Source organism: Pongo pygmaeus, chromosome 1, assembly GCF_028885625.2.
Source record: "Pongo pygmaeus isolate AG05252 chromosome 1, NHGRI_mPonPyg2-v2.0_pri, whole genome shotgun sequence".
NCBI lineage: Eukaryota > Metazoa > Chordata > Mammalia > Primates > Hominidae > Pongo > Pongo pygmaeus.
The window spans coordinates 177,613,373-177,626,883 of record NC_072373.2 but is presented as its reverse complement, the minus strand read 5'-3'; the positions used below and the strand labels follow the sequence as shown (position 1 = coordinate 177,626,883).

The following is a 13,511-nucleotide window of genomic DNA, read 5'->3' as shown; positions in this document are numbered from 1 at the left end:
GAAGAAAAAGCATTGTATTAATGCAGGAAGGTCTAAAATAAAATGACACATTGAAGGAATTAGAAGTAGCAGCAGATTCAGGCTGGGCATTGTGGTTCATGCCTGTAATCCCAGCACTTTGGGAGGCTGAGGCGTGTGGATCACTTCAGTCCAGGAGTTCGAGACCAGCTTGGCCAACATGTTGAAACCCCTGTCTCTACTGAAAAAACAAAGTTAGTGGGGCGTGGTGGTGCATGTAGTGGGGCATGGTGGTGCACACCTGTAATTCCAGCTACTTGGGAGGCTGAGGCATGAGAATTGCTTGAACTTGGGAGGTGGAGGTTGCAGTGAGCTGAGATGGCACCACTGCACTGCAGCCTGGGTGACAGAATGAGACTCTCAAAAAAGGAATAACACCAGATTTGGTTGGGGAAACAGTTTGTAATAATTTATTAAAGTGCATTCTGGGCTTGGCATGGTGGCTCACACCTATAATCCAAACACTTTGAGAGACTGAGGTGGTAGTATCACTTGAGTTCAGGAGTTGGAGAGTAGCCTAGGCATCATAGTGAGACCTCATCTCTACTAAAAAATAAAAAAACCTGGGCATGATGGCATGCACCTGTAGTCCCACCACTTCGGAAGGCCAAGGCAGGTAGATCACTTGAGCTCAGGTGTTTGAGACCAGCCTGAGCAACATAGTGAGACCCCCGTCTCTACAAAAAATAAAAAATTAGCCAGTTGTGATGGCACATCCCTGTAGTCCAAGCTGCTTGGGAGGCTAAGGTGGGAGAATCACTTGAGCCTGGGAGGTTGAGGCTGCAATGAGTTGAGATCACCTTACTGCACTCCAGCCTGAGCAACAGAGCGAGACCCTGTCTCAAATAAATAAATAAATAATAAAAATAAATAAATAGGCTGGGCACGGTGGCTCATACCTGTAATCCCAGCACTTTGGGAGGCCAAGGCGGGCGGATCACGAGGTCAGGAGATTGAGACCATCCTGGCTAACACGGTGAAACCCTGTCTCTACTAAAAATGCAAAAAAAAATTAGCCGGGCATGGTGGCAGGCGCCTGTAGTCCCAGCTACTCGGGAGGCTGAGGCAGGAGAATGCCGTGAACCCAGGAGGCGGAGGTTGCAGTGAGCCGAGATCGCGCCACTGCACTCCAGCGTGGGCAACAGAGCAAGACTCTGTCTCAAAATAAATACATAAATAAATAAATAAATAAATAAAGTGCATACTGGATGCCTAACTCTGTTTGTAATTAGATAACTTGATAATTAAATTACTAATTACCTGAAGTATTTTCATTCAACTTTTTTTTCTGTTTGGTTCATAAATGCTGATGTTGCCAACATTTTTTTTATTTCTCCAACTTATGTTCTACCTATTTTTATTCAGACCAGTAGAAAATAGAAGGGATAATTATACGTCTTTTTCATAGTGTTCTACTAGTTAGTTATCACCTGATTTCTCTATTTCTTAGTTTCCAAACCAAGGTCTACTTATCTTCAAATGTGTATCTTTAAGACTTAAAAAGTGCTTTTGGAAAAATTTTTTCTCTTTTAGTACCATGTTCTAATCACCTTCCATCTTCTGTACTGAGTCATGTCTGAATGCAGTCTTCTCTGAAATGGTTAAGACAAATGATATTCTATAGCTCATTTATATTAGTCTAAATATAATAGGATAAATTTTGAAAATAAAAAGTTTAGGAATCACTGCTTTAGGAAATTACGCTAAGTATGAGATGTAACTTTGATTCTTTTCTTTTGCACCTTTAGGTCCTTTAATCCATTTTTCCCATTACTTGGCTGTTTCACAACACCAGGAGTCCAGCTATGGGCAGTTTGGGCCATGCAACATGTCTGCAGCAAGAATCGTATGTACCAAAAAAAGAGAACTGTGTTTTTTTTCTTTAAGTGAAATTGTCATTTCCCAGGAAAGATATTTCTAAATTGTGTATTAAAGTTAATTTTAAGAACACTGACCTAAAATGTAAGGCAATCTTAGGTTATAAACTTAAGGTATTCTTTTTTTTTTTTTTTGAGACGAAGTCTCGCTCTTGTTCCCCAGGCTGGAGTACAGTGGCGCGATCTCGGCTCACTGCAACCTCCGCCTCCTGGGTTCAAGCGATTCTCCTGCCTCAGCCTCCCGAGTAGCTGAGATATCAGGCACCTGCCAGCATACCCGGCTAATTTTTGTATTTTTTTTTTTTTTTTAGTAGAGATGGAGTTTCACCATGTTGGCCAGGCTGGTCTCGAATTCCTGACCTCAGGTGATCCGCCCGCCTCAGCCTCCCAAAGTGCTGAGATTACAGGCGTGAGCCACTGTGCCCGGCCAACTTAAGGTATTCTTTCAGAATGAGCATGGTGTAACTAGGCACTGAATGACAGTGGTGAATGAGACAGTGCTCTTACCTCAAGGAATTTAAAGATTAGGAGACTACAGTGAGTCCATTTGTTGAGTAAAATGTCTTAAGTAGATCCACTGTTGATGGTACATTCCGGTGCCCAATTCTCATTCACCCAAAATTCTGTTGTTCAAGATGTCGCTCCCAGCACCCATGGTTTCTGAAGAAGCAAAGTGTTTGAATCAGGTTCTGTATTATTCTTTGAAAGCTACGATGCAACTCTTATTTATTTATTTAGAGACAGGGTCTCTCTCTATCACTGGAGCTGGAGTGCAGTGGCATAGTAACAGCTCACTGCAGCCTTGACGTCCAGGCTCAGATGATCCTCCCGCCTCAGCTTGTAGCTAGGACTACAAGTGCATGTCACCATGCCTGGCTTTTTTTTGTATTTTTTGTAGAGACGGGGTTTCACCATGTTGGCCAGGATGGTCTCAAACTCCTAGGCTCAAGTGATCTGCCTGCCTCTTCCTTCCAAAGTGCTGGCATTACAGGCGTCAGCCATCAAGCGTAGCCTAATTATTTATTAATATAAACTCATTCCACAAATGATTTGACACAAGAAATACACAGAACCACTTTAATAGTAAAGTGTGTATATATATATACGTATATATATATGTATATACATATATATACACATACACATATATATACATACACACACACACACATATATATATATATATATATATTTTTTTTTTTTTTTTTTTTTTGAGGTGGAGTCTCACTTACTTTGTCACCCAGGCTGGAGTGCAGTGGTGCGATCTTGGCTCACCACACCCTCCACCTCCCAGGTTCAAGCGATTCTCTTGCCTCAACCTCCAGAGTAGCTGGGACTACAGGCCTGCACCACCACGCCTGGCTAATTTTTGTATTTTAGAGACAGGGTTTCACCATTTTGGCTGGGCTGATCTTGAACCCCTGACCTCAGGTGATCCACCGACCTCGGCCTCCCAAAGTGCTGGGCTTACAGGTGTGAGCCACTGTGCCTGGCCTATTTTTAGTTTTAATTAGAAGTAAGGAAAAATAATTTTTCAAAAATTACAGGGGCCGGGCATAATGGCTCATCCCTATAATCCCAGCATTTTCTGAAGTTGAGGTGAGTGGATCGCTTGAGCCCGGGAGTTTGAGACCAGCCTGGGCAACATGGCGAAACCTAGTTTCTATAAAAGATGTAAAAGAAATTAGCCAGGTGTTGTGGTGTGCTCCTGTAGTCCCAGCTACTTGGGAGGCTGAGGTGGGAGCATCATCTGAGCCCAGAGAGCAAGGCTGCAGTGAGCTGTGATGGCACCATGCACTCCGGCCTGGGTGACAGAGTGAGGCTCTGTCTCAAAAAGAAAAAAAAAAAAATCCTAGGATAGAGGGAAAATAGTCAAATGTAGACTTGTAGGCCATGCATAGGGATTTTTGTGGCTCTGCTGCAAGTAAAAAGCGACATGGTTCTCCATATAAGAGGGAAACATTCCATATCCTTGTCAGGGGAGACGGGGAGGGGAGAGAACTTTTTACGAGCAGTTAACTATGAATTAAATTTCTTCTATTGGACCTTAATAGGGGACATACTATAAAGGGCCTTATATAGGATATGTGAGAGTTGTTTTTACCAATATCCTTATAGCAGAAGTAGTAACATTTTGTGAGATTTTCGCTTGGGTTTTTTTTTTTTTTTTTTTTTGGAGACAGAGTCTTACTCTGTTGCCCAGGCTGGAGTGCAGTGGCACGATCTCAGCTACACCTCCCAGATTCAAGCAATTCTCCTGCCTCAGCCTCCCGAGTAACTGGGACTACAGGAATGCGCCACCATGCCCAGCTAATTTTTGTATTTTTAGTGGAGGCTGGGTTTCACTGTGTTGGCCAGGCTGGTCTCGAACTCACCCGCCTTGGCCTCTCAAAGTGCTGGGATTACAGGCATGAGCCACCGCGCCCAGCTCTTTCTCTTGTATTCTTTGATGAAAACTCACTGCATACCACAAAAAGGCAATGCAGTAAAAGCTCTTCTGTGTCAGATAGAGAAGAAGAATTCAACGAATGGGATGTGACCAAGAAAACTGTCTTGTACCCACCTGAACTCCCACCTGGAGGCTTATCCGGTCCTTCCTACTAGATTACCCAGAAGCAGAGTTGTTCACTCATAAATCGAAAACTGCCTCTTTAGCTACATTAAACTGTCTCTGCCCTAAAGTCTTTTTTTTTTTTACTGTACCCACAGATTCTGAGGCCTCCCGAGTTTATTAACAGTTGATCCCATCATATTCCCAGTCTGTAATCTATAGGTTCCTTTCCTCATAACTCAAGGAATGGACCTTTCACAGCTCAGTAGGAGAAAATAAAACATAATAAGTAAATAATAGTGCATTTTCGGCTGGGCGCAGTGGCTCACGCCTGTATTCCCAGCACTTTGGGAGGCCAAGGCGGGCGGATCACAAAGTCAGGAGATCGAGACCATCCTGGCTAACATGGTGAAACCCCATCTCTACTAAAAATACAAAAAATTAGCTGGGCGTTATGGCACACATCTGTACTCTCAGCTACTAGGGAGGCTGAGGCGGGAAAATCACTTGAACTGGGAGGTGGAGGTTACAGTGAGCCAAGATCACACCACTGCACTTCAGCCTGGGTGACAGAGCGAGACTGTCTGAAAAAAAAAAAAAAATAATAATAATAATAGTGCATTTTCATACAAGTATTTATTTTTGTCACTACTTTTAGGTATTAGAGTTATTTAGGTTTTACTCTATGGAATGACAGCCCTAAATAATTTATTCTTTTATTTATTTATTTATTTTTTTTTTTTTTTGAGACGGAGTCTTGCTGTCGCCCAGGCTGGAGTGCAGTGGCATGATCTCGGCCTACTGCAAGTTCCGCCTCCCACTTCACACCATTCTCCTGCCTCAGCCTTCCAAGTAGCTGGAACTACAGGTGCCCGCCACCACGCCTGGCTAATTTTTTTGTATTTTTAGTAGAGACAGGGTTTCACCATGTTAGCCAGGATGGTCTCGATCTCCTGACCTCGTGATCCGCCCGCCTCGGCCTCCCAAAGTGCTAGGATTACAGGCATGAGCCACCGCGCCCAGTCCCTGAATAATTTATTCTAAAATGCACTGTAATTTGGGGAATATTAGAATATTTTGTCTCCAACTCAGATAGTTTAGGTTCCTACCTTGTGGGCTTATTTTGTTTATATTTAAATGGAATTCACTTCTGTTTGTATTGAAATGTTTTAACGTGGCTGGGTGTGGTGGCTCACACCTGTAACCCCAGCACTTTGGGAGGCTGAGGCAGGCAGATCACTTAAGGTCAGGAGTTTGAGACTGGCCTGGCCAGCCTGGTAAAACCCCAACTCTACCAAAAATACAAAAATTTAGCCAGGTGTGGTGGCTGGTGCCTATAGTCCCAGCTACCCAGGAGACTGAGGAAGGAGAATTGCTTGAACTCGGGAGGCAGAGGTTGCAGTGAGCCAAAATTGTGCCATTGGACTCCAGCCTGGGCAACACAGCAAGCTGCAGTGAGCCATGATCACACCACTGGGCATGAGCCATGATCACCCCAGCCTGGGCAACAGAATGAGACTGTCTTAAAGAAAGGCAAATAAAATATTTCAAAAATTTAAAAACTGTATGTGCAGTATGAGTGCCATTAAGTTTTTAAAAAGCATAGGAAATGCGGCCTGGCACTGTGACTCATGCCTATAATTCGAGTACTTTGGGAGGCTGAGGCGGGAGGATTGCTTGAGGGCAGGAGTTTGAGACCAGCCTAGGCAACATGGTAAAACCCCATCTCTACTAAAAATAAAAAAATTATCCAGGGGTGGTGGCATGTGCCTGTGTTTCCAGGCTGAGGCACAAGAATCGCTTGAACCCAGGAGGCGGAGGCTGCAGTGAGTTGAGATTGCGCCACTGTACTCCGGCCTGGGCAACAGGGCAAGACTCTGTCTAAAAAAAAAAAAAAAAAAGCATAGAAAGTGCATAAAAATATAACAACACTTACCTGTGATTTTGGGTCAAAGATAAGGTAGTTATGATTGTTTTTTTTTTTTTTAATACAGATTGTATATGTCTTGAGGTTAGAAGAATCAAGCTAGCTATTTATTGATTGAATGTGTAGGCCTTGCACTGTAGACATAACATCAGTATAGAGGTTATTTATCAAGCTGTTGCATGTTAGTGATCAATGACAAAACAGCTAAAAAAAAATGGCTCCTAGAAGTCATTTTTTTTGTGGAATAATTTTCAAGTGTTTTAAGAAAAGCTATTTCTCCTGTTTTGTGTTTTTGTTTTTGTTTTTGTTTTTTTCAGCTTCAAGGTATTGCAGCATGCTGATTGAAGAAGGAGGATTGCAGCATTTATACAACATCAAAGATCATGAACATACTGATCCCCATGTCCAACAGATTGCTGTGGCCATTCTGGATAGCTTAGAAAAACACATTGTGCGCCATGGGAGGCCACCTCCCTGTAAGAAACAGCCCCAAGCCAGACTAAATTGATAGCCATAAGTATTGGATAATTGAATCACAGGAATCCTTTTTGTGATTGGTCCATTTGGAATATCTTACCCTCCCTGATGTTTTGGGGGTTTCTATGACAAGAGTCATAAAATCAATTTGGGATTGATAATGTGTAGTACTGCCTATGTGAACAGTCTCTAATTTGTCTTGTGATTTTTAACTTATGAGTCAAGAAGGGTCTCTTCCTTTATCATTGCCTTTTAGGAAATTTTCCACATCTTTCGGTGTTTGAACTTACTTGTGCTTGAGATTCTACAGTTTTATGGTAAAGTTTGCACGAACCCTTAGGCCAGACTTTTCTGATCTCAGAGTCCCTTCCAGTCAATTTGCAGCTTCACATAAGCTGTTGACCTGATTTCTGACACTGCTTCAGTTGTAAATTTTATACTGCTTCTGTATAAAATGGCTTTCTTCTCTATCTGTGAATCTTTTATAAGATGTCCTTCTTAGTGTGAAAGAAGGGAAATGTGGATCATCTTGTGGAAGCTAATCACTGGCAGGAGCCTGGATGGCTGGCGGAAAGATGTATGAGAAAGAAAAATTATGAAGGGAGAACAGAGTGTAGGAACTGGGAATTGCTTTCATGGTATAGGTTTTAAAATGAGACAGGCTACCCTTCGGGAGCCCACCTCTCTTGAGGCGGTGAGCAGAAGCTTGTTCTCTATATTTATACCTAGAAGTGTGGACTGCTGGTTCCTGCACAGACTGCTGGTTATTCACTAGGAATATTTCCCCAAGCACCACAGTATAAAATATTACAGCACTCTGTGTTAAAGACTAACTGTCTACATCTCCATATGTTGTATTGTTGTGAAAATGTGATTTTAAAAAATTATCGCCAGTTAAAACTGGCTATTCTTTTCCTCTATTTCAAAGTCATTTTTGTTCAGTGGAATAGAGACAACAACATGGTGTTAACCTCTCAGTTAAAATACAATTGACACCAGTAAATTTTGCCATAAAAATTAAAATCTCTTGTTCAAAATATGTGTATCTTCTTAATGTGTTCATGTTAGAGAAAGTGTCCCCATCTCACTGCCAAAAATGAAAGAAAATAAACTCTTTAAATGATTAAATGTAATGATTCTACTCGCAGTGCATAACAGCACATATTTTTGACGGATTATTTTTAAGACAATTACCTTTCCTTAAGGTATCTGATACAGTATAGTAAAGAATCACTTATATCAGTAATAGCACTTGAGAGATAGCAAGTCACCAAAAAACTTAATTTTCATTTAAAATTTTATTTTGTGAATAAGGTCAGTCTACAATCCCAGATAACTACATTTTTTTCATAGATGGCTGATGTTTTCAATAGAGATTTAAAATGGAATATTAAAATCATAGTGATTATTCAGAAGCATTTTAATTTAGAAAGGAGCTGGTTTATTAGTTCACTGATGACATTTTTTGACAAACATATTTTATACCATTATCACAATAATCAGACTTGAATTTTTTTGGAGTTCCTTCATGTGAATGAAAACTGAGTTAAAGTAGACATTTAGGTCCGGATGCAGTGGCTCATGCTTAAATCCCAGCACTTTGGGAAGCTGAAGCAGGAGGATTGCTTGAGCCCAGAAGTTCAAGACCAGCCTGGGCAACATAGTGAGTCTCGGTCTCTACCAAAAAAAAAAAAAAAAATTTTTTTTTAATTAGCTGGGTGTGGTGGCATCTGGGAAACAGAGCGAGACACTGACTCAAATAAATATCTAAATAGATATTTAGAATCACTGAAAACCATATTAAATGCTGGGTTAATGCTGACTTAATTGGCTTAAGGAATTTTTATAGGTGTAAGAAATTTTCACAGACTAAGTTTATTTCAGACAAAATAGAGAATTATTTTAAAAGTTTTTTTTTTTTTTTTCCTTTTCTGAATGTTAATGTCTGAGACAAAGTTCAGAAAACGAGATGGCCTGTGGTAGTTTGGAAATTGCTAGATATGTTGACCGTTTCCAGGTCTTTTATCTAGTGTAGTTAAGGGAAAGCCTATTTAAGAAGTTTGGCTTCAAGTTTCTGTTTTATACTGTTCAAGACAAAAGTGCATATTTCTTTACAGGCTAATGCTAGGTTTTTGTCTTTACAAATTATTTTCAGAAATGGCTAAAAGTGTACAGAAAACAGTAAATCCCTTCTTTACTCAGAATAACTTCTTAATAGATGAAGCATCCAAAATACTTAAAAGCAAGGGTGGGCGTAGTGGCTCTTGCCTGTAATCCCAGCATTTTGGGAGGCCAAGGCGGGCGGAACACTTGAGATCAGGAGTTCGAGACCAGCCTGGCCAACGTGGTGAAACCCTGTCTCTACTAAAAATACAAAAATTAGCGGGGCATGGTGGCTTTTTTGCGCGCCTATAGTCCCAGCTACTCGGGAGGCTGAGGCACAAGAATCACTTGAACCCAGGAGGTAGAGGTTGCAGTGAGCTAAGATCGTGCCACTGCACTCCAGCCTGGGCAATGGAGTGAGACTCTTCTGGGGAAAAAAAAAAATTAAATTTCCTACTTTTTTTCTTTTTATAGAGACAGAGTTTCACTCTGTTGCCTAAGCTGGAGTGCAGTGGCACAGTCATAGCTCACTGCAGCCTTTTGGGCTTACGTGATCCTACCCCCTTAGCCTCTGGAGTAGCTGGAACTACAGGCTAAATTTCCTACTTTGTAAACATCAGTAGTGGCCAGATACTTCTGAGTCTTAAAAGCATAATAATTTATTACATCCCAAATACATAAAAATTTGAGTGCCTTCGCAGTTGGGATGGTTCCTAAAATTGTGTATAGAATTAAGGCACAGAATTGTCTGTAAGGTCCTAAATCTGGCTAAAATACAGTGGATGTATATATTGGAATTATGAGGCATAAGTGGCCAGTATCTATAGTTAGAATCTACAAGGCCTCCCTTTTGCACCTGTAGACTAGAATGTAACTGTTATTGGTGCCTTTGAGTGTTATCTCTCAGTGGCTAGAGGTGCTATTTCAAGCACAATTTAGACTAGGGTTGAACCACTCATTGTTCAAATCATTGTTGGGCTCCAGTGTAAAATATCACTACATCAGTCCACAAGCAACAGTAAAGAAATCTAAAGGAAATGGAATTTGACTTTTTAGAGTATAATGATGTTCTAGGGCATAATGAGGAAAATTTTTTAAAAATAGATTATAATGATACATATTGGTATCATTGAGTAAAACAACAGATTTGAGCAAATACAATTAAGGCGTCTTATTTTTTGCATCAAGTAATTATTGCTGTGGTCTTTCTACTCCACAAAATAGTTTTTTCTTTTTGCAGTTGAAAATTAACTGCATTATTAACTAATTAATAAAATAAGTGGTATAAGGGATTAGTTTACCCTCAAGCCAATGACTCCATGGCTATTGATCTTAGTTAGTTTAGGATTTTTAAAAAGCATATCAGACCCCGTTTCAGGAATTGACTATAAATATTGCTTCTTGTCACCCCAGGACAGTAATGCCTTATAGTGGCACTAGTCACCTTAAGTAGATTACACATGATGGAGGTGAATAAAACTGCATGGGAATTTGCTTTCATGATCTATTTCATTTGCAAACGTCCACATAATCAAGTTTTATGTTTAAAACCATAGGTTTTATATTATCTAGCTTTAGGAAGTTGCCCTTACAGGTGGGACCTTTTGTGTTAATCTGTTTTCTCCCCAGTCATCTTATTTGGCTATGTTAAAAAAAAAACAAAAAAGAGAGAGAGAGACGATGTCTCACTGTGTTGCCCAGGCTAGTCTCGAACTCCTGGCCTCAAGTGATTTTCCCACCTCAGCTTCCCAAAGTGCTGGAATCACAGGCATGAGCCACAGTGCCTGGTCTTAGCTGTGTTTTTAATTATGCCATGCATCAACATAACATTGGGCCATCTTCCTGTCCCTTTTGAGCACATTTTAATGAAAACGTATTTTATGTGCTAAATTAGGTTAATTTACCGGAGATTTAGCTTAGTGTTTTTAAACGCATTATCCCTATAGAACAGTGTACAGCTGCACCCAGGGTTGAAAAGAGGTAGCAGGGAAAACAAACTTACACTCTTTGTATATGGTGAAACCCATCCCTCTCCTGCCCTCTAATGGTATGTTTACATTATTTGGTTATTATACAACGTTTATAGTGGTATAAACAGTATTATTAAACTGAAGGCATAAGTTAAAGGAAGTATGTTACTTTGAGCTGACATAGGCTCTTCCACTTTTATCTGTATTTTACTTATTTGGGGACTTTGTATTGCTAGGGCTTCAGAATACTTTGATACAGCTCCCAGAGAGGTTTGCAAACTTTTGGTTTCCCTCTCAAATCCATGGTAGCAGTTTCAAATGAGTTTGTGGATAATGGATGTTTAGTCCTTATCATTTGCTGTGTATTGACAGTTTTTAATTTGCAGTATTCACTCATGAACTGTTTTATTTTAGGAATAATGCAAAACCAACCTTCGTCCGGTGATGAGAATAGCCGTATGATAAGAGAATTTGCTCATTGTGCTTTAAATGAGTAATTGTTTTACCTTATTTAGTATTTCATAGACTTTGCATGATATGGTACACTCCTAATTATGCATTCTTTGGTTTCCAAATCTTAACCTAAGATACTTTGTTAACTGACTGGTAGCCTAAGAAAGAGACTTTTCTTCCTGTTTTTCTCTCTCCCCATTTTTTGGGGTAAGTTTTGCAAAGATCAGTGCTGCTTCTCATGACTCTAAAGTAAAGCTCTTTTGGATAGCACAGCCTAACTTTACAGCTAGACAGAATGGCTATTAAGAATATTTCCAAAATCCAAGTTTATCAAAATTATTTTGTGGGAAATCATAAATCTACTTTATTAATATTATGTGTTTAATTTTGGACTTATTTTGGGAAAAACTGTTCAAATTGGGTCCTTTTAAGCTTATTTTAAGCAGCCTAGAAGAAAGAAGCTACTTAGCTAATGAAAGCTGAGACACTTTAATAAAAGCAGGATCTTAAGAGCATTGTTTTTCCTTAAAAACTTTATACTCTCAGATAATCTGCAACAACAAAAATTAAGAAATCCCTGACTTTTGTAGAATTCCCACTGTCAAATTCTCACTGACTTATGAGTGTGAGAAAAGTTATCTTTTGTTTGAATTCTGATAGAACAGTTTAACTCCTTTCTAAGGATATAAAAAATTCATTGCAAAGTGTGTATATTTCAAAGACTCTCAATTATCTGGACTGAAGGCACTGTTCTCACTATGGCCAGATGAATGGGAGTATTCTGTACATGAATCATGCTATATTTTAAATCAGGACATCACTTAAGTATTAATGTTGTGTGTACAGATTTTTGTTTTGGGATTTTTTTTTTGCCTAAATAAATGTTATAAATTTTATGTAAAGTGTGTCTTGTCTACTTTTATTCTAGACATTTGGCTTTAAAAGTTAATATTAATGCAAACTTCAAATTCCTTAGTGATCCACTTGTAATGACTGCTTTCTGAAAAAGGCTACTTTTACTGGAGAAGTTTTTATTTTTATTTTATTTTTTGAGACAGGGTCTTACTCTGTCACTCAGGCTGGAGTGCAGTGGCATGATCGTGGTGCATGCTACCACACTCGGCTAATTTTTTAATTTTTTGTAGAGACAGGTCTCCCTATGTTGCTCAGGCTGGTCTTGAACTCTTGTCCTCAAACTATCCTCTTGCTTCAGCCTCCTAAAGTGCTGAAATTACAGGTGTGAGCCACCACGCCCAGCCTGCAGACATTTTTAATACTGGAACATCATCCATTTCCTTTTTTGTTTTTTTTTCCCCACTCAGCGGTGGCCTTCAACATTCATTTCCTTAAATACCTATGCTAAGTACTATTTAAGTGTTGTAACTTGTATAACTTATAAATACTTCAGGGAACTTAAATTTACTGGAGAAGAGTAAATATTAAATAAACAGATAAATATTGCATAACAGTATATTACAGACCAGTCCTCAGTACTTGTTGTAGAGACAGAGAGCACACCTAATCCAGACTGGACACCCATTAGACAGTCCAAGAAGACTTCCTGGAGAAAAGATTTGAGTTGACATTCACACAAAGATTGAGATAATTAACTGGCATAACGTATATTGTTTAAGTGCACTTAGTGAGGGGGGATCCTAAAAACTGAAGTGTTATATTCTTATGTTAATATAAGGACTCCATGGCTGGGAAGAATCCTTAGTGATTTTAGTTTAAGAACCTTCATTTTACAGTTAAAGAAAATAGGTGTGGCTGGGCATGATGGCTCACACCTGTAATCCCAGCACATTGAGAGGCTGAGGTGGGAGGATTGCTTGAGCCCAGGAGTTCGAGACCAGCCTGGGCAACAAAGACCTCATCTTTACAAAAAATAAATAAATTAGGTCTACAGAGTATTCGGGAGCTGAGGTAGGAGGATTGTTTGAGCTTGGGCGGTCAAGTACTCCAGCCTAGGCGACAGAACTAAACCCTGTCTCAAAAAAAAAAAAAAAAAAAAAAGATAAAATGAGTTTGTTGAAGTCACATAGCAAGTCAGTGACAGACTGCACTACAATGCTTTTTTTCTTTTTCTTTTTTTTTTTTTTGAGATGGAGTCACACTCTGTCACCCAGGCTGGA

At 39.7% G+C, this 13,511-nt stretch overlaps 1 protein-coding gene across 1 annotated transcript in view; it reads left to right on the top strand.

Moving 5' to 3' along the window:
• The window catches only part of ZYG11B (zyg-11 family member B, cell cycle regulator), a 99,655-nt gene extending 87,383 nt beyond the window's left edge, over window positions 1–12,272 (top strand). The window contains exons 13-14 of the mRNA XM_054500560.2: window positions 1,767–1,864; window positions 6,691–12,272. Coding sequence (XP_054356535.2) covers window positions 1,767–1,864; window positions 6,691–6,881 — 289 coding nt within the window. The 3' untranslated portion in view covers window positions 6,882–12,272. The remainder of the gene's footprint in view (window positions 1–1,766; window positions 1,865–6,690) is intronic.
• The last annotated feature ends 1,239 nt before the right edge of the window (window positions 12,273–13,511 follow it).